We start from the raw sequence: 22,689 nt of genomic DNA on the forward strand, positions 1-22,689 counted from the left end.
TTTTCTGCCTCACTGTAAGGCTTTACAGGAACAAATGTAAAAATTAATGCCTCACCCAGCTCAATGTCCTGGTCATCAGTGAGGATGAGGATGATGTTGGGGCGGATGTTACGGCGGTCTCGCTGGAATCGAGGCTTCAGTTTCTGGCCGGAGAGAAAGACGGAGGCATGGGCCACTGCTACCACGGCCAGCAGCACCACCAACTGGCTGGTCGTCATGGCCATGACCTCTGACCTCTAGCCCCTGCTACCACGCCTGGTCTCCTGCTCAGACTACCTGCAGCCTCCCTTCAAAGTGCCTGTGAAGACAAGATGTTAAGAGATGGATTAGGTTAGCAATGCATGTGACATGGCAGGATCGATGCCTCTTTTGAATTAAATTGGATTAAACGTTTAGAACGTTTATAGGACATGTAAAATGTGTTTAGGTTGTATTCTGTGCTTCGGGATTGATTTTTGGCGTTTGACCCTTAGCTTGCTTCTGAATTTTGAGATTAGGGTTTGGTTTTTTTTTTATTGCAAATTTGTATATATTTCTTCTTGTGTAAATATTAGCGTTTCTTTGGAAATATTTGTGTATATCATCCAAGTCACTGGGTGTAGGGATTGGCTGACAGTTTTTTGGGTGTGGGTGTTTTGTCTGTGTTTTTGTGCTCGTCTGGGACAAATGGAGGCTGATTGTCATTTGTTTATCACCTTTATTTTTTGTACAGGAAAGACAGCTTCTTTTTGTATAGTTAATATGGGCATTTGTTTGTTACTGTATATATGCAATATACTCTGTCCATATCTACTGTTTACAGTATATCTTATATCCTTAATTCATTTCACATCATATTCCATCACACTTTTTCTGTTATCGCCCACAACCCTAGACTGGGGCATAACAGAAATTGGATTAACAAACAAACAAACTTTGTATTTTATTTTATTTCGATCCATTAGAGAAATTCACATATAATTTCCATGTTGGATGTTTTTATTTCAGTACGCACACTTTTTGTGATTCTTGTCAGTATCTGTGATTTTTTTATTTCAAATTGTAAATAATCAGAAGGTTTTAGAATTTTGAAATATTAAAAAAAAAGAAAGTAAATGTTCAATATCTTTAATATTTAATATTCAAGATTCTGCACTATTTTTAGGTCCCTATTTAAATGTGAGCAGGTTTGTAATATTGACCATGTTAACTGCTTTATACAAAAGGTCAGATTTTCCTCATGCCTAATCTCTTCTATTGAAGCATGTGTTCAGACAACACGCTGATGGATTTGACATAAAATGCATCATAAGGTTTTGCACAAACTTGTGGAGTCCGTGCCAGCTCGAGTCACACTGTCATTAAAGCAAAAAAGTGGACGTACCAAATACTAAGAAACTTCTACTTATCACCCAAGTTGCTATCAGTAATATAATTTGTAATGAAAATTGTTGTATTAAATTAGAAGAGAATGCAAAAGAGATGAATTTACACTAGTGCTTTCAGACTTTTGGACCTCGCTGTGTATTCACTTGTTCTTAATGTTTCTGAAATATTATCTACTGCAGTTCCAAAATATGATGCAAAGTATCCAAAAGCCATGGTCTTTCCTAATGTTTAAAAAATACATCTTTCAATTAGTATATACAGTTTATATAAAAAGTATACACACCCCTGTTAAAATGGCAGTTTTTTGTGATGTAAAAAAAAAAAAAGAAAGTGAAACCATGTCAGACCCTTTTTCACCTTTACTGTGAAATTGCAACATATAAAAATTAAGCAACAAACAACCAGGAATGTTTAAGGGAAAAAAGAAAAATAAAAAAACTTCCAATACCCAGCTTGCATATGTGTGCACACCCTTTCATAACTGAGAATGTGGCAGTGTTCACAATCAACCAATCACATTCAAACTCATGTTACATATTAATTAGTAGACCCTGCCATCAATTAAAGTGACTGATTAACCACAAGTAAAGTACAGCTGTTCCTATAGGAACTTTCCTTACATCTTCTTGGTAACATCCAACTGGAAAAACAATGGGCTTCAAAGAGCTTACAAAGCAGGTACAGGATCTCATTGTTGAAAAAGACAATAATCAACAAGTGGAGAAAATTTGGCACAACACTGACATTACTAAGAACAGGACGTCCCTCTAAAATTGATAAGAAGACCAGGAGAAAACTGGTGAGAGAAGCTGCCAAGAGGCATACAGCAACATTAAAATAATTGCAGCAATTTCTAGCAAGTACTGTTTGCTCCCTACATGTGACAACAATCTCCAGAACTCTTAATATGTCTGGGCTACAGGGTAGGGTGGAAAGACCGAAGACTTTTTAAGCAAAAAAAAAAAATTCAAACCCGGCTGAAGTTTGTAAAATCTCCCAAAAGCCATATGGAATAATGTGTTATGGTCTGATGAGAAGCAAAAGAACACAGTAAATCACCAAAAAAACAAAAAAACAGCACATCAACAAAAGAAGACCATCCCCATGGTGAAGCATGGAGGTGGCAGCATCATGCTTTGGGGCTGCCTTTCTTCAGCTGGAACTGGGGCTTTAATCAGGGTGGAGGGAATAATGAATAGTTCCAAGTTTTGGCACAAAGCCTTAAGGCTTCTGCTAAAACACATAAGATGAAGAGGAATTTCACCTTTCAGCATGATAACGACCCAAAGCACACCTCCACGTCAACAAAGGAATGGCTTCACCAAAATAAGATCAAGGTGTTGAAGTGGCCCAGCCAAAGCCAAGATCTAAATCCAACTGAAAATCTGTTGGGGGACCTGAAGAGGGCTGTGCACAGGAGATGTCCAGCCAATCTGACAGAGTTAGAATGCTTTTGCAAGGAAGAATGGTAAACTATTGCTAAGTCAAGATGTGCCGCACTGATTGACTCTTACCCAAAAAGATTGAAAGCTGTGATAAACTCTGAAGATGCTTCGGCTAAGTATTAGTTTAGGGGCATGCACACTTATGCAACCAGGTTATTGTACATTTTTCATTTTTAGTTTTTTCCCCCTGAAATGATTCTTATTGTTTTTCACTTTAATTTATAGGTTGCAATTTCACAATGAAGGTAGAAAAGGTTTTGACATGATTAATTTGGCTTCATTTCACAAATGTGTGGCTGTGTTAACTGATTTAATTTGCATTTATTTCAATATGTAATACATAAGATATTCAAATTATAATAATGAATAATGACCATGAAACCGATGTCTATCTATATACCAGACTTTATTCATAGCCTACTGACTGACAGGCTGCCCATCGAGCAGCCATTCCATGTTTAATAACTATATACGCCCATATATTTACATATAAAACAATACGTAACATTTACAGATTATTAGAAATGATTCTATTTATTTCATATCATTACTCGATGAGTCCTTAATAACTGTTTTTAAAATATAATCTCAGTAGGAATTATCGTAACCTGTTTTAATATGATCCTGAGCTGACAGGCAATAGAAAGTAAAAACTCCATCTACATTTGAAACCTAATCTGCTTATGGAAAACCAATATTAGTGACATTTTATCAGAAAAGTATACGTTTACAGAGGGAAACGTGTAATCACTTTGATCATCAACATCATCCACATCAATTTCTCTAGTCTTATCTCCTGAGGCAATTTAAACGCTTGCGGTATTTAAGCATGAGCCTCATCATCCCTTCATTTGACTGACGACTGCTCATGCTAACATCAGCGAGGAAATAACCGCTGATTAATTCAGTAACTACTGCTCTATTGAGTAAATTTTCCATATTTTTTAGGTCATTTAAACATTTGAAAACTGTCACCCACTGTCATCTGTACACAGTATGTAAGCGCTCTTGTCTATTTTGATGATGTGATGGAGCAGGTGTCTCGTGGACAGTTTGACAGCAAGTATCTGATTAGAAACTAAATTGATTTTGCTATGACGTGTAGCTGTCCAACAATCTGATCAAAGTTGCGTGAGGAAATCACACTTTTAGACATCTTTAGGCAGACTGACAATTTTACCACAGCATTTGTTCAACTGGTTCCTTACACAATGCATGTAGGCAGCCAAGGCAAAGTTAGAAAGTACATAAGAACATTTTCATGGTGTCTTTGTAAAAGATGGGTGATGGTTTCTCAAATACAGGTTAAACACTGAAAAGTCCAATTTTGGTCGAAAACCAATTTTCCATCATTTTGGCTGTTAGATATCTGACTTTCCCATATATTCACCAAATTTATCATCTAACACCACTTAGCAATTATCTTTAGTGGAAAGATACGATTTTTAGTGCAGACATGTAATCAAATAGATATAGAGCTTTTTCTGAGAATCACATACTATATCACAAGTCTTCAATGAGTTCAAACCAGTTCTGACAAAAACATATAAAAATACACACATCCGCGCACGCATGCACACACACACACACACACACACACACACAGATATCAGAGAGATGTCTTCCCGAAATGCATTCATCATTTCAATCAATATGGGACTCCATCATTACAAATACGCATTACTGAGCAAGAGCAATCACAAGTCAATGAGATAACGCAATCCTGAAATGCAATTAAAAAGCCATCTCAGTGAAATGAGGTTTCACAAACATGACTGTAATTAAATCATTAACTTCTATTTCAGCATTTAAGAAACTCTGCCATTTATCAGGCAAGAGTAAGGTACAGTGTCAGGGCCAAGGGCAGATTTTGTTGCTCACATTAATTCCCTAAATAGTCCTTACACAAGTGTCTTAAGCACTAGAGAGACTGTATGGTCTACTTTTCTTCCTCTTCTTCTCGTTCTCATTAAGTACAGTCAGTACACTGAAATATGATCATCTGGAGGGACACAGACACACACAACGCAGTGTCCAGAGAATATACACAGCGCTGTTTCACACAGAGTTCTCATGTATTGAGCATTAATTATTTAGTCTGACAGGATCCCCCTCCATCCACAGCCTTCAAGACAAATGAATGGGTCCTGGATCTTCAGAAGCCATACAAAACTGGTCAGAGTTACTCCTTATATTCTGTTTTACTCCAAATGAGCCATTTGGATTTTTAGTTCAAGTGGCCCAATAGTTAAAATTGTTTGCATTACATAAAACTGTATTTACTGAGCTTATTTTTTCTATTCAATATGAATAATATTTTTTTGAACACATACCTATTAAGTAACAAGCTGAAATAAAAGTGTAAATGTGAAATATTATTTTCATGACTGTCACATTGCCTCCATCTGTTATTTGCTTTCATGCGTGTGCCATCACGAGGATCCCAAAGTATGTTAAGGAATGCCGCTGGGCTATTTCTCTTTCACAGTTTCTATTTTCTCTTCATCTCAGTTTTAAGTAATGTTTGTGGAAATAGATGTGAATAATCTCACTTTGATACTGCAGATGTGTACCTAGATGTGTTCATGCCAGGACTGTTATTTACAGTATATTTATACAGAACATCTTTTCAACAAACTTTTCATTTTTGACTTATTAAAAATCATTTTTAGGCTTATTTCACTTTTAATTAAAAATTTAAATGAATACAGCATTATGGTTACAGAAGTGCTTTATCATGAGAATAGACAAAAAAAAAATTCTAGATAAAAACCCCAGCAGATCCTTCACATTTAGTAAATCATAGTACAGGATTTTCTAAATAGTCTGAATGACAGGTTTTTATTTTTTTAGGAGTTTTTTTCTAGTAGAAAAAAAATTACTTTCTCACTGTTAAATAATACAGTTGACCTTTAACACCTATTAAGCAGCAATAAAATGTGTGTGTGTGTGTATGTGTTTGTGTGTAGCATGTAGAGAGAGACAACAGGAACCCCACGGAGAGCGTTTGCAGAAGAGACGAGGAAGAAAGCTTGAGCAAAATGGCAAAATAGAGTTGAAGCGTTGTGAGCCTCCCGGGGGGAAACCCACATCACCCGATAAACCCACAGAGTGTCTCTAAGAGCCTTCCAGCTGCTCACGGTGTTAGAACACAACACATCCTGCATGTGTGTGTGTGTTTGTGTGAGTGTGTATATATATATATATATATATATATATATATATATATATATATATATATATATATATATATATATATATATATATATATATAACAATTAATATTGTTTAGAACTTACTCAGACACACACACAGATATATATATATATATATATATATATATATATATATATATATATATATATATATATATATATATATATATATATATATATCTGCGTGTGTGTGTGTGTCTGAGTGAGTTCTAAACAATATTTCCTCCCAACTGTTGGCGACAGATTAGCAACCCAGTACAAAGCATTTAAAGGATTACTATTATGAAATAATTACTGAACTCATGTCATTATTAAGTGTAAAAGATTTTGTTTAAAAAGGAGCTGACTGTGGGCAAATACAGATTGTTTCTCAGTGATGATTTGCTAAATAAATACGTTGTTCAGTACATTCACACTAAACAAATAACAAATGAAGAATGAATATTTGAACAAGGGTTTGCACATATGTAACATTTAATATGAATTCAATAGACTTTTAGCAACAATGGCCAATAATTAGTAGGAGACATTATTCCCATTTTGTCTGGAACTAATAAATTCTAAAACTACGTATATATACGTAGAGTACTGTGCAAAAGTCTTAAGCACATGTGAAGAAATGCTGTAAGGATGACTTCAAAAATAATGAAATTAAATCTTTCTGCTTAAAAGAAAAATAATACAATGTGCAGTAAACAGTAATAAAGTAAAAAAATTAATACTTGGTGTGACAACCCTTTTTTTTTTTTAATATTAGTCTCAGGTCCAATGTGTGCAGTTTTATAAGGAAATGAGCTGTAAGTTTTACTGAGCATCTTGTAGAACCAGCCCCAGTTCTTCAGGAGACTTTGACTGTCACACTTGCTTCTTATTTTTGCAGCAAAACCCAGCAGCCTTCATTATGTTTTTTATCTGAAAAGTGATCTTTTTATGTAATATGTTGCTTTCTTTACTGACATACAAACATTTTTCTGTAGCATTATGTTATTCTGGAACAGTAATTTTTGGAAATGTAAAATGTTTTTGTATTGACTTTGTACTAATGCAGAATGCTTAAAATAAATATCTATAATAAAATTTTTACTACTTTTGACTTTTGCACAGACTTTTGCACAGCAAGCACACACAAGCTTGAGATATATATATATATATATATATATATATATATATATATATATATATATATATATATATATATATCAAGCTTTTTATTTAAAAATAATCATTTATCATTTATCTCCAATGAACAGATTTGATAGTTGAGACACATGATAGATGTAACAGGTAGTATACGGCCAGTCATTAGACACTGAATAGCAACGTGTTCGTTAACTGATTAGACAAATTAGATTAGATTAGATCAGTAAGGGGAAGCTCCGTCGGCCTCTGATTGCCTTCTGTAGATGTTAAATCTTTTTAAAAATCACACACAGCCAGTTCTCGTCATGTGCCCTACTGATGTACCTCTCTTTCTTCCTTTTCTCATATCAGAATAAACAAAAGATAATTATAAGAAAGTATGAAATGTGTATCTCTCTGAGCCATAACAAGTACAAAACATCCCTGTCCTTCATCTGTTTTCATTTTCCCTGACCCTCGGCTATGTTGTGCTCTCCACTGGAGCAGCACTCGGAGAGATTTCACGCCAGGATGCCTTTATTTGAAAACATACCAATTTAATACATTTTGGGGAGAGTGCACTGCAGCTGAAGTACAACTCTTGTGACAAGCATCTGCTTGCAGCTTGCAAAACACTTTTTCCTCAGAAAGTCCTGAACTTTGTAATGTAACTTCATCTACAAGCTTCACTGCTGACAAACTACTGACTAAAATAAACTAGGAAGAAAGCACTGTATTGTATTGTATTGTATTGTATTGTAAATGCAGACTTTCAGATAAGCCCAACTTTAGAGCGGACACTTCCTCTCATCTCTCTTTCACTTCTCACTCGTCTCGTACTGCCTAACCCTCTCGACTCTTTTTTCACTTCTCAGTTGTCTCTCCCCTTCTCGTACTCTTCCGTGCTGCAGCTCTCGTCCACAAGCTACCGCTTTCATCCTTCTCTCCTTTCCAGTCTCTCTATTCTACTCTCCTCTTGCTCTTACTCATTCTCTCCAGCATAGAGGTACCTCATGCTTTTGATGTCCGGGTTTTTGCTGTTAGCACAGGTTCTCGTCCCACATGGAGGCAGCTAGATCCAGATCCAGTGTGTGCGCGGGCTACAGCTGCATCCCCACCTAATCCTTGATAACACGATACCGCAGCTGCGCTCGTCTCTTCTCTCTCTGCTCTCTCTCTCTCTCTCACTCACTCTCTCTCGCTCTCTCACTCTCGGTCTGTCTCTGCAGGTTGCTGTGCTCTCACTATATCCCTCCCTCCCTCCCTCCCTCTGCACGAGTCTACTCACTGTCCTGTTTGCTCACTTGCTTCTCCCTCCTCCTTTCAGACCCATCCTTTTCCTCTTCCCTTTCTCGCTCTTGTCTTTCCTCCCACAGCTGTGTTCTTTCTCTCACACTCTTTTCCTGTGCTTTATAATTCCCTCTCCTTGCTTCCCAGCCATCTAATCTCACAGAACTGATGCGTTCGAACCTTGAGATCTGCTGTTTTTAATTTATCGCACCCCTCTACCGCCCCCCTCCCAGCCACCTCTCCCCTCCTTCGCTCCCAGATGTCTCTCATAAAGTGTTAACAGAGCATCCCATCTGCGCCCTTCCTCCATGAACAGCACTTGCCTATTCCCTTCCATCTCCACACATTAATGCGATGGCAGTTACATCTACATGAACAAACAGCATTTGATCTGCGCTGGAAGCCTTGTTTATATTTTTTGCTTGAAATTACCATGTGAATTCATGAAACACGCACATGATAGCTGCACTCAGATTCAACACTGCAAATTTGACACGTTTGCCCGAGCTCCCGTAAATCTCGGATTCAGCAGGAGCCATAAATTACATCTCATTCTTAGAAAAAAAAGGGGGCGCATAATGAATGGGGTGCTATTGAGGGCTCTAGCAAATCATATTTTCCCTGTGGTGTTCCGCATAATTCCAAAAACAGAAAAAGAAGACCTCCCTCAGAGATTCTGCTCGCTTAGTAATATTATACCAACAAATAGAGTATTAACTAACTGAATAGGCAATTAAGCTGTGCATTTGACTTTTCATTACAGAAGATTGGTTCTGTCACTCTCTCTTTAAATGAAGTTAACTCTTCATTGAAATGGTGCACTTACATTAAATACAATTGAGTGCACAGTTATATAAAACCAGAACAAATATCAGGGAATATTTATCATAGACTATTCCAGAGTGTGCTTTTATGTCTGAATATCATAATGAGTTAGGAGATATTATAGATATGTCTTTGAAGGTCTGACTCTCCCAAGCAGAAGATTGTGAGCCCATTAGCTATTGAGCTAGATTGTTGGAGTGGTGTGTATTTTCAAAATGCAAATTCAGAAACATAGTTTTTTCCCCAACCAATATTAAAAAAGAACCACCATAACCCATTAACTAATGGCCAACCAAGCAAAGAAATACATAAATATGTAATCGTCCATTTTATTTGGTTTTCAATGTGTGCACAGGAAATTAATTATGGTAATTACGACTTCCAAAGTCAGCAAGGTGCATTTCTCAGTCCTTTCCCTATTTGCATTTGACCATGTGGCTTCTTTCTGTATTTGTAATAAAAAATCTGACATGCCAACTCTGTTCATGTGTATTCTGGTTTATGCCTGCTCCTGGAAAAGCTCTAATAGAGCTAATAATGATGGCTGCTCATCATTACATCAATAGTAAGAATAATATGGACACAAATTAAGCATTAATAATGCTGCAAATCATTAGATAGTCCACTGAGCAAATAAAAGTTTCCATGTGCTGCCCAGTTCCCTGTTTTGGTTGCCTGGAGATCTAAGTGACTAGGTGAAAAAGTGGCAGCTGTAAAATAATAACATATAGTCAGCCAGCTAGCTATTTACATGCGTTAATATAGACTCAAGGAAACAAATGAGTTTACGATTATTATCCTCTTTTAACGAAGTTTCTAAAGTAGCGCATCATTTTCGCATCCTCAAGAAAAAGTCAGCAAGTCGCTCGCCGAGGTTTCCTCATGTCATGTGGTGTCCTGTCATGTGGTGTTCTGTCATGTGGTGTCCTGTCTTTGCATCACGTGTAAAAATGATTTGAGTCTAGCTAGTGTCTTTTTCTCATACTACGTTGAACCGCAAGGTGACTGCAGATTGTGCTAGCAGGAGAGTTAAATGACGGCTATGTGGTGCATTTTATTTTGCCCGGGTTAGTCAGTGTGTCATCCATTCTTGTTATTTAATCAGCCTAGTAAAAATTGTTCTACTCTCAGTCAGACATGTGTGACATGCCTCTGCTGCTGTGTGCAGTTCAGCAGGTGTTCAGTAGAGCACGCTATAGCAACATCATTAAGGTGCACCGCATCACCGTGAAGTTTAACCGTAGCTACATACTACAAATCAAAACTTCTGTTTTGTGTAAGTCATTAACCAGTAGTTATTTTCTCCTGGTTGTTAAACCTCCTTGTCCACATATTCAACTATGAATAATACAGTAATAACCTGGACATGACATCTGCTTGTCTCAGGCATCTGGGCAATTGATTGAAACAGTGAAAAAAAAAAAAAAAACGAAACTGTCTGGACCCCCTTTCTTTTGCCTTTTTGTCTGTTTTTCTCTATTGTAATTCTACACACAGGAAGACATCAGTCTGAAATATTAAATGCTTCAGTAGGTTCCAGATGTAAAAGAACAATAGAACAATAGACAATTCCTGTCTGTGGACATCAGTGAGATATCCAGTGCACCAGACTTATAACTCTGAACTGTCTGATTGCACAGAGAAGCAGTGACTGAGACAGGATTCTCCCTCTGTTAGACACATAAACACACACACACAAACACACACACATCCATTCATGCACACATACACATGCACACTGAACATCAAGCCATAAAAATGTTCCAGACACACACGCATACCAACCGGAAACATAATGCCCATTTCAGTCGACTTTCCAAACCCACAATTCTGCGCATATTCATGTGACCGCATCCCACTGGTCACATGAATTCCTCAGAAAGAATAATAATATTATAATAGCAATACATAATGCTGAATAGGCCGTCCCTTTGTTAAAGTCAGGCCACACAATGGAAAATACGAGGGAAAAGGAAAAAAGAACTGAGTCAAATTGACTGGCCTATCTTTTTAATTAACTTTGTCCATCTGCTTTCCTTATCACACTACCTTAGGATCTGTCACTCAGATTGTGTGTGTGTATGTGTGTGTGTGCGTGTGTGTGTGTGTGTGTGTGTATGTGTGAGTAGGCAGAGCTCATGAGTATGCTGATAAGCAGATAAGTCCTACCAGTGGAGGAGGCGAGTAGGAGTGATTAAATAAAAGTGGAAGGGAGGCAGTGGTCTCAAGGGTTCAAGGTTACTGTGCCTATAGAAACATTGTACAGCGGACTCCAGGAAATGTACCGTATACAGACTGTAATCTGTGACAATGAACGAAAAAATCTAATTGCATGTTTCTTTCAGTAAGTTCTGTTGGTTTATTGGCATGTTGATGTGAATTGTCCAGCAATACATTATCAGTGAATATGACGGTGTGAGCTGTGCTTCTGGGTGGTATTTATATTTGAACAGATCACGATCATGGGCTTGTAGATGAGTAGAATTCAGAGTGAGAGAAGCTGAAACTCAGTGGCTGGCTTCCTACCTGTGAATTTATTATTCAACAGCTAGTTTTAGCTGGAGTTACATAACTATAGCTTCTGGGGTTCTGTGACATTCTTTGCTATATATATATGTTTATATATATATATATATATATATATATATATATATATATATATATATAAAACAGAGTGCTCTCACTCTCTCTAACTCTCAATTATGATTGGTCAGGAGATGTTGATTTATTTTCTATAATAGCACGGCATGGACAGTAGTATATCTTATTGAGATTGTTCTAATATCAGGTCAGAGCCAACCCAGTGTCACAAGCATACGCTGCATATCCAATACATACATATCCAACAACCACACTCTGTACCAATGTAATTTTAGCAAGCCCACCTCTACCACTACGCAATTTGAATAAGATCGATATGTAATAAATGAGTTTACCTCTTCATGTGTAGGGTGTGTGTGCTTTTCATGACATATGTTTAGACTTACCAGGGTCATGACAGAAATATCATAATTAAGAGTTGAACACATTGACACAATCGTACATCGTCTTGATGCTCACTGGTGGCCGATTTAGAGAAGTTGCGACCAAAGACAGCCAACGACAAAGTTCTGGGAGTGTCACAAAATTACTTAAAATCTCAGTCTGAGCTATTGGTGGATTTTAGATGAGCTACAACACTCATCTAAAATCCACCAATAGAAAGACAGCATATGATTACACAAAACTCCCGGGACAGCTACAAACACAGTAGTGGCAATGGCAAAACATAAAACAAAAGATATTAGATTTAAAAGAAGAGCGGTTTGTTGAATTGCGGCAACAAATCGAATGTCTCTATAATGTCTCTATTATATCATGACAGGACAAAAATGGACAAAAAAAGGATTAATTACAGCTTATAGCTAGCTAATTAGTACATAAGCACTCTGTTTATTTACTATTATGACAACATGAAACTATTTTTTCATGCTTTCCAGTTGAAGAGCTACAAAGATGTGCTGCATCGCTGCGCACCCAGTATTGCAGAACATCGCAGCTATCTTTATTGTTTACTCAGACATGTAGAACACATGTTATTACACAGTCTGTTACAGAATTCTTATTGGGATCAGCTCGTACACTGTGACAAGTAATGATTGTAAAAGACTGCTGGAAATACACAGAGTAAAATCGGCTTAAGGCAAAATAAACATCTTGTCACTGATGATACAAAAACATAAATAGAAACAAAAATAGTTTTCTCATCCTGTCCATTTTCTCCGACCAAAACCACACACACACACACACACACACAAACGTCGTAATTACCACCTCTGAACTCGTAGGCACAAAATTCTGAAAATTCTGAGCAGGACAATTTACACCTGCATTAACACTTCATGTTATCACGTGACCTGCAAAGCCGATAAATTTTACGTATAAGGTGGGCTATATTCAAACATGTTTAAAAAAGAGGCAAAATGATTTATTACATATTGAACTTATTCAAATAGTATAACGATGGAGGTGGGCGTGGTTCAGTTATGCTGGTGCAGAATGAGGCATGCAGAGCATTCGAGTGAATGTTTCACTCGTTGATATGCATCATATGACTGTGACAGAATATTGATATTTATTGTATAGACTCTGCTGCAAATAAGTTGCATGCAAACATTTTTTTCTGACACTGGATTCTTGGTAACTTTACAAGCGGCATTTTTTTGGTCTTATTAACTTTAAGAGAGAGGAAAAAAGAGAGGCTAGTGACGGAATGACTGTTTGTAGCTGTTATAATGTAAATAATAACATGAACTTACTTGTTTTGTGGATGTTCCACAATATTAAAATCAATGTTCAATGAGTCATTCTTTAATTTATAAAAATTTATAAAAAGCATTGGCAAATTGCTGTGTTTGAGGGGAATAAAACACTTCAATGTACTATTATTGAAAATAATCAACTGCATCACACCACCATATCATCAATTATTTTCCTTTAACAGAACACCCGTTTGTGCTTTATTCATTACCTTACATAATTACATCAGACACCCAGCCACTCTAACAGTAAATATTGTCATAAAGCAGCTTTACAGGAATCTGAATCTAGACCTCTAATGAGCAAACCAAAGGCAACCATGTAAAGGGAAACCCCGAGACAGCGTGAGCTAGAAACTCATAAGAGGAACCCATCTTGCACTAGCTGACAACGTGTGGTGAGATTTTAATATTAAGCTTGTTATGAATCCCAGTAGAACTCTCGTTATACAGTGGAAAACCAACCAATAGTACTGATGGTGTTCTTCTTTCGGCTGCTAATAATAATATACAGGATGTGAGATTTGAGCATATGGGAAGTAAAAGTCATGATATAAGCATACTGTAACATAAGAGGGGTTTAGATGGCTGCTGACAAATAGCTTTTGACATGAGCTGTTTATGCTGCTAAGGCATTCTAGGAACCAACTTTAGCTTGCTACTCAAACTATGATTTACATTCGACTTTCAATTTTGTTCACTTTTAGACCTTTTTTTGCACATGCGTTTTCACATTCAGTATGTGTAAGTCAGTATGGGACATGAAGCCGCTGCTGATAAAACCCAAACACAAGTGTTTAAAATGCAAATTTCCTGAAATCCAGTTCATGCTGAATTTGTTAGACGTTGCATCTTGTATAATAGGACTTTCACAGCAAACGTGAATGTGTACTTTCTGGGAAAACTGCAAAAGCTGCAAGTTTGAATCATGCGAAGCCTGAACATTTCCTGTAAAGGCATACTGATAATGTCCTGGGTTTTGAGCGTTAAAACACGAGTTGATTCAAAGGAAGGTGGGTTTCTTTGAATCCATATTCTAGTCTGCACTGTAAAAACTTTGGACTAGTTGCTGAGAGCAGTGCGGTAGATTAGCTGCAAACCATTTCCCAGAGGAAAAAGGACTGTGTCAGGAAAAGGTTCAGGAAAGGAGTGTGATCAGTCTTTAGATAACAAGAGCATATGAGGTTGACTCGGGCATGAGATCAGGGAAAGGAACACAGTGCACAGTGCAGGAGCTACTTCATTTTGTCTGATGGAGAGAAAGGTGGAGGGGTTGGATGAAGTTGTGGCATGAGAGAGAGGGAAGGAGGGAGGGTGGCAGTGCGTAACGAATCATTCTGCAGACATCTCTCTGTCCTGCAGGTCATTAATGGGAGATGGATAACGGCAGGAGCTGAAGCAGGCAGCAGGCTGACATGAGGATGTAAAAGAGAGAGAGAGAAAGAGAGAGAGAGAGAAAGGGACAGAGAGAGAAAGGGAGAAAGAGAGCAAGAGAGAAGCAGGGAAGGAATTAAGGCAACTATGATTGAATGGAGGAGTGATGAATGAGTTCTCGGTTCAGGAACCAGGCCCTGGAACTCCAAACTGAGATGTAGGCTTATAATGAAACTATAGACAGCCCTGCGGCTGGCGTGCACACACACACACACACACACACACACACACACACACACACACACACGGAAAGTGATTGATAAAGTATAGATTTCTCTCCCTTCTCTCGGATATGATGTTCCTCCCTTAGCTGACAGAATTAATTTCCTCAAAGTATATCCTATATATTAGTGCTGAAATAGCAGTAGTGTAAAAAAGACCTTCAAGAAACTTTCGAGACGAAAATAAAACTCTTCCAAGAGCATTTGAACATTCAAAAACACAGCCAGCTCTCTCCTGCTGTTTCAGATATGTTCAACTTTTGCCATATGATTATTAATATACCGTAAATCAGTGTATCTTTCATTTGTTTATACTACCTGAATATAGTCACATGACTCAGTTTGTATTGAAAGTTATGCAGGTTAAGGTTTAAAGGTGGGGTAAGTGTTCATACCTTTTCGTATGATTTAATTTATGGCATATTGACCAGAACCCAATAACATCACCATCACTTGTTCTAATTTGTGCAAATTCCTCATGAGATTGGGTTCCTGTAGCTGGATTGATTGCTTTGTGACCATTTTGTGTAGCACTTAATCCAAGCATGTTTTCAATCTATTCAATTCAATTCAATTTTATTTGTATAGCGCTTTTAACAATGGACATTGTCACAAAGCAGCCTTATAGAAATAACTGGATTCAAAAAATATGTTGTAAATATGTGAATTTATCCCTAATGAGCAAGCCAGAGGTGACGGTAGCAAGGAAAAACTCCCTGAGACAATATGAGGAAGAAACCTCAGCTCCCTCTGCTCCTCCTACAGTCATCTTACACTTACTTTTAGTCAGTCAGTGGATAGTTCTGGATACTCTGTATATTCTGCCTGTCTTATAAGTCACGTTTGAAAAAAAGTGTTTGCCAAATGAATAAGTGCAAATGTAAGTGTAAATGTAAATGGTGTCTGAATGTAGCCTTGTCAAAGCTCGCTGCATGCCTGTGTTTTAACACTTAAACGTGTGATATGAGTAACTCAAATCTTGGCTATGACACCGAATCTTATGCAAATTGAGCTAAAATATTTAGTCATATTAATAATGACTCTGTGTAATAGTACCAGACTGACAGACCTCCATTTTGTTCTGTAAATGCTCTTGCTGGGTAACCATTCATTTGCGAACTTGTACGAAAAGTTACAAAAGGTTAAGGCCAGTAGTAGTAGAAAAAACTATTTCATGACTGACCTAATGATAAAGATATACCAAATGACATTATTTTACTGATTTTACCATTGTACCCATAAATAAAGTCTGTTATTAATATGGTTGGTATATAATGTTGTATGACTTTACATTAAGCAACAGAGAGAGAGAGAGAGAGAGAGAGAGAGAGAGAAAGCTCAGCAAGATCACTGACAGGATGTGCATATCAATGCTGTGTATTAAGCAGGTGCATTAATAGAAAGTCCTTGATGATACCAGCGATTAATCCTACTTCATTAGTGCCAGAGTCCTTGATCCTCTAATTATACATGCTAATTATAAACCCCTCTGTCTCTCATACACCCACATGCATAACCTGAATAGAGTCTGAAAACCTGCATGTCTCCTGTCAAGGTAGTCATTTAATCTCTAAAATGAAATTAAAATCATTAATAGAAATCAGTAAACATTGCTATTAATAAACTGATAACAATGATATGCATTTTGTGACTGGGCTGTAACTACAGGCTCCGATTAATCACCAAAAATTCATTTCATATTCATTGCAGTTATAGTATCATTAAATAAATATGCAAACTGGCTGCTGCAAAAGTCACTGAAATAGATCACTTTAAAATGAGTAACGGAAGAGCTGTACGAGCTGTATGTGCTCAGCATTTCTGAGTCCTATTTCTATCCCGAAGACTACAAGCCCTTTGGCAATCCTTTGCAATACCATCCTCCTTTATTTACAGGTAAATACATGATTACTACTTCTGTGTTCTTGACTCTTGCCTTGTTCTGTGACTACTCTTTTGGATTTGCTCTTTGTCTAGATTCTGTGTTTGAGCATTACCCATTTTCTACTCTCCCATATCTCCTGAGTCCTGTTCATTATATTTATTACACAGAAGTTCAAGGAAAGTGTACGGTTCACTACCCAATGAGACATGGTGCGAGAAAAACATAAAAGAGTTTGGCAAACACAACAGCCACATTGTAAACATAGTATAGGCCAACATAGTAGGGTAAAATCCTCAGGTCAATAGTAAGGTCTACATATATCTGAAGGATGAGGGACACTCTTACACCAATGTACACATTCTGTACAGAACAGATAACATTGAGGCTTCTGTATAATCATGTCAGAACACAAGAGGTGGTCTGTAATGCCACCTATCATCCACTTACAGTGCTGTCCTACCATGATTAATCCACACCTCAAGACCTCAATATTAGTCAGTCTCTTTTATTACTGTATGAGAAATTTTAAAAAAGTGCATTGAAACACACTCTAAAATGCAACCTTGAGCAAGTCAGGATTTGGGAGAAACAGAAAGAGTCCCTTTATATAGGTTCCCTACATAGGTATTCAAGGGTAGGGCCACTGGGGTTGCGCAAGACAGTGCACTTCCAGTGCTTGTCCCAAGCCCGAATAAAATTGGGGAGGCTTGCTTCCGGAAGGGTATCCGGCGTAAAAACTGTGCCAGATCAAATATGCGGACCAATGATCCACTGTGGCGAACCCTTACAGGAGCAGCGGGAAGAAGAACAGCATAGGTATTCAAGGGTGTTTTCCATTGCACATTCAAAACCAAGAATTAGTTCTAGGGGTTTTAGTTATAATGCATTTTCTGCCAACTTAAAAGAGACATCTGGGACAGGTATAGATATAATAGCAAGAGTGACCACTAAACTGAACCCATCCATCAATTCCATATGATCAGAAGATGAAAGTATTTACATTTGTGTCTGCTGTGAAGAATCATTGTATGTGCTGTTAGTGAAATATTTGATTGAAACACAATCTTGCACCACCAATGAACTGGACTATTATCACAGCAAATAAATGCCCTACACTACATCACGCCAGGGTAAGGTGAACCAGGTTCTCTGCATTAGCATTGCTATTATTACAGTTATTAAAGTTTTTCTTTATGTGATTGGTGAGGTGATCTCTCTGTTTAGCCCTAAGCGAGGCTTCCTTCCTACTGTAACACACTGAATCTCATGGAACACCTTGGCTACCATTTATTTTGGCTTTCTCTTGGACCTGGTTGCTTTCTCTTTCCTATTCTTGTTTCTGCTCCATTCTCCACAGCTCTCACCTTCTGGAGAAGAAGGAAAGCATAGAAGAAATGAACACAAGCTTTATTTTTAATTCAGGGATGGAAAAAAGGACACCTGCTGAATGTAGATGGGGCCTGCTGACTTAATGGATTCACAGTGCATGTGTAATTCACAAGACAGTGTAAAAGGGAAAGAGAGAAAAGTAGGAGATGAAAGAGAAAGCTGTGCAGACAGATAATGGGAGTGAGAAAGAATGGAGAGAATTAGAGAGAGAGAGAAACCGTTTGTGTGTGTGTGTGTGTGTGTGAATGTGAGAGAGAGAAAGAACAGACCAAATGCTTCAAAATGATTCCCAGATGAAGGAAAGGAACAGAATGTATTTTGGCCAGTTGTCCTGACTGGCACTGAATCATTGTGATCATCATTATAGATTACATTCACTTTACGGCCACTTTATTAGGAACACCATGCTAGTACTGGGTAGGATACCCCTTTGCTCTCAGAACAGCCTCAATTCTTCATGGCATGGATTCCACAAGGTGTTGGAAACATTCCTTTGAGATTCTGGTCCATGTTGACATCGCAGATTAGTCAGCTCTGCATCTCCTCTTCTACCACGTCCCAAAGGGGTTTATTGGATTGGGGAGGCTACTGAAGTACACTGAACTCATTGTCATAGTCATGGAACCAGGTTGAAATGATTTGTTCTTGTGCTTCGTGATGGTCCATTATCATGCTGAAAGTAAATATTAAAAGATATAAGGTATACTGTGGCCATAAAGTGATGCACGTGGTCAGAAACAATACTCAGATAAGCTGTAGCATTCAAATGATGCTCAGTTGGTGTTAAGGGGCCTGGCGTGTGTCAAGAAAACATTCCCCACGCCATTACAACACCATCATCAGCCTGAACTGTTGACACAAGACAGACTGGATCCATGGACTCATTCTGTTGACAGCAAATCCTGACATCTTGTGCATTCTCGGATGCTTTTCTGCTCACCATGGCTGTAAAGAGTGGTTATTTGAGTCACAGCAGGCTTCCTGTAAGTGGCCACCTCTCCCATCAACACATTTTTTTTCTCATTCTGATGTTTGATGTCTGATCATGTTTCTGCATGATTTTATGCATTATGCTGCTGCCACATGATTGGCTGGCTGGATAACTGCATGAAGGTGCAGGTGGCTAGTGAGTGTATATTATAATGATAGAATATGTTGGTGAATTATAGAATAACTCTGCAGCATGGATATATTTTATAGATATGAATACATTAGCTAGAGATTAACATTGCCTCTGCTGAGCATGTGTGTATGCCAAATGACTTACTGATCCAGAGGGTCTCTGGGTGGACATGTCCACTCTTGCCTCTTTCTCTCTCTCTTTCCCTTCCACTTTTCATATGCAGTGAGAATATGTATATCATCCTGAACTCCTTTCAATCCAGCCACAAAAAGGCTTTCAAATTCAAATAGTACCATGACAAGCTATTTTGCCTAACAATTGGCAGTATTTTCTCTCGTCCATTTAGTAGATGAATCATTCAAAAAAAAAAGAGAGAGGACAGGCAGAGGGAGAGAAGGAGAAAGAGGGGGGAAAGTGTAATGTGCCACTGTGTATTGTACAGTGCTCTTGTTCAGATTTTGACAGCATGACCCAAACTTCCCAGGCCAGCCTCTCTGGAGCAGAAAGTGTGTCCGGTCTTGTTAGGAAGCGTGACGTTTGTGTGTGTGTGTGTGTGTGTGTGTGTGTGTGTGTGTGTGTGTTTGTTGTGGTGTGTATAGTTTCCAACTCCCCTTACTGTACACAGCTTAAGCAAAAAAGCAACAGTTCAATCTTCAGCTAATTTTCACACACTGTACCATGATTAGACTTATGTTTCTCTTGGTACACGTGTGAAATATTCTCAGTTATGCACGTCACGTGTACAAATTTCAAACGCCATTGTTACTTTTACTTAAAAGCTCAACGTAAAAGCTCCCATAAGGAGTAATATGTTTATTTAAGACGATTGGTGTATACATGATGTACATATTGTCTGTAAAAGCTTCTCTGGTCAAAATCAAGCTCACCTGTAGCAGCCATCAGTGACATGATCTTAAAATAGAGAACTAAAAAAACCAGGCTGTTGTTATTGAAACACTGTCTCCACGTTACCATGGCTACCACACGGCTTCACCTCTATGTCCAGCTTGAACTCATTGTTTAAACTATATTCATAGTGTGCTTAATTCATGAGTTTCTGTCTCTCTCTCTCTCATGCGTGCACACACACACACACACACATTCACACGCACACACACACACACAGACTTCTCTACTCTCTAGCTGTGAGGCACACTCATTATCACACACCCACATATACACAGAATAATGGTGGTCAGAGGTAACTGCACTTCCAGCATAAGCAGTGCCATTGCCATGACAACTCTGAATATATCCATTAGTTTTCATTAGTACTATGATAACACTCCTTCTCTTTACTCCTTTACTATCTCTCCCTCTCTCTCTCTCTCCCCCATCTTTCTCTGATAGACTGCAGAAAAGAAGACGACATCACACTATCATAGATACAAACCCACAAAGCTGGATGTTTCAAATTGTTGTGTTTTGCACATGTCCTAAACAATTTTTTCTTACAAGTGGTCAAATTGCAGAAAAAAAATCAATGGGCTTGTGGGTTCTATTCACAGAGAGACTGAGAATTTTACATTTAACTCTGTAAAATGGAAATATAACAATAAAATGGACCAATTTCACAAAGAAAATAGAGCTAAGCGTAATTTTCCATTTGCAGTCAGCATTTCTCGCGCAAATAAAAGGTGCGCTGGTTACGATTGGTTTGCTTGATTTGAAAGTGTGTCATATTCGGATATTTTAGCCAGCTCATTTTTCTCCTTCTACAGAGTGAGAAGTAACAATTGACATGTTGAAAGTAGGATATTTTGCTTTGAGATGTAGTGGAGTAAAAGTATAAAGTCCGCAAAAATGGAAATACTTTAATAAAGTACAGATGCTTGAAAAAAAAAAAATACGTAAGTACACTAACGAATAACACTTCATTTCTGTCCACTACCGGTCAGCGGTGCAACAGCAATGCACTTTCTAACCAAGTGTAAAACATTCAAATACGTATGCAAAATACTGGATGATTTTAGGAATATCAGCTCACACACTTCCTATTCTCCCATCTGACCAACACTGTCAAACTGCCCATTCTATTATGAGAAATAAAAGGAGAACAGTGCTTTAGCAGAATACTATGCATCTGCCTGCCACATTATCTTTCTTTTTTACACTGTATTGTGAATCCATCATGCACTCACTCACACACACATACACACACACACAGACACACACACACACAGCCTTGTTTGTCATTTCCTTGGTTTTATTTTACTACTACTACTACTACTACTATTATTATTATTATTATTGTTGTTGTTGTTGTTATTATTATTATTATTATCATTGTTGTTGTTCTTGTTGTTGTTATGGCCACTATTATTAATATTAATTACTGTTCTCTAATTTCCATTCCTCTATTTTTCTCTTCCACAGTCTTTACCTACTGAATTGAAAAAAATGATAACAACAATTATCCAACAAAGATGAAAATGGGATGACAGTTTTATGAGGAGGATTTCTTTTTTTAATGTAAACAAAAATACCAAATTTTTAATTAAGGTACGTCCTGCCTCTCTCTCTCTGTATGTGTCACTCTTTGTTCCACAGTTTCTTCTTTCTTTGTTTTTCCTCTTTCATCCCCCTATACAAAGAAATGTTACTCCTATGATGTTATGTATGAGTGTTCACCCCTACTGCGGCTGGGATTGAATGCCTTTAGCAGTTATTGGGTTGTGTTGATGAGGTGCCTCATTGTGGTTTCATCATACATCCTGGCAGGGGTCTAAGCGAAGATAAAATCTGATGAGTTTTTATGTATCCCACACACTCTCACATCCACATACACTCATCGTCATTGTCAACATTACAACTATCATACAGTCACATTGTTTCTTTTGCCATTGCTTGTTTTTGCTATCACTGTCATCATGTAAACTTCAATTATCCTCATTCATTCCTCATTCTCATACCTTTTGTATCCTAGAGACAACAAGCATTAGAGTAGACTGTTTATAGATAGAATATTTTATATACAAAATGAAGTGGGATTAAAACGGAGACCATACATTATAGATGTAAGGCTCATTGTTTACACATCCTGTTCACTAAATCAGTAAATCTTTCTCCTGTATTCT

General features: G+C 37.6%; 1 protein-coding gene across 7 annotated transcripts in view; it reads right to left on the minus strand.

Moving 5' to 3' along the window:
* Positions 1-22,689, minus strand: part of sulf2b (sulfatase 2b) — a 133,043-nt gene that overhangs the window by 46,501 nt on the left and 63,853 nt on the right. For 5 of the 7 annotated variants that reach the window (XM_026920634.3, XM_026920633.3, XM_034311843.2 and 2 more), the window contains one exon: positions 56-298. In XM_026920634.3, coding sequence (XP_026776435.2) covers positions 56-224 — 169 coding nt within the window. In that variant the 5' untranslated portion in view covers positions 225-298. Of the gene's footprint in view, positions 1-55; positions 299-8,133; positions 8,377-22,689 lie in introns of those variants that run through there. The other 2 variants (XM_026920632.3, XM_026920635.3) reach the window with 2 other exon arrangements.

This window comes from Pangasianodon hypophthalmus, chromosome 16, assembly GCF_027358585.1.
Source record: "Pangasianodon hypophthalmus isolate fPanHyp1 chromosome 16, fPanHyp1.pri, whole genome shotgun sequence".
NCBI classification, from domain to species: domain Eukaryota; kingdom Metazoa; phylum Chordata; class Actinopteri; order Siluriformes; family Pangasiidae; genus Pangasianodon; species Pangasianodon hypophthalmus.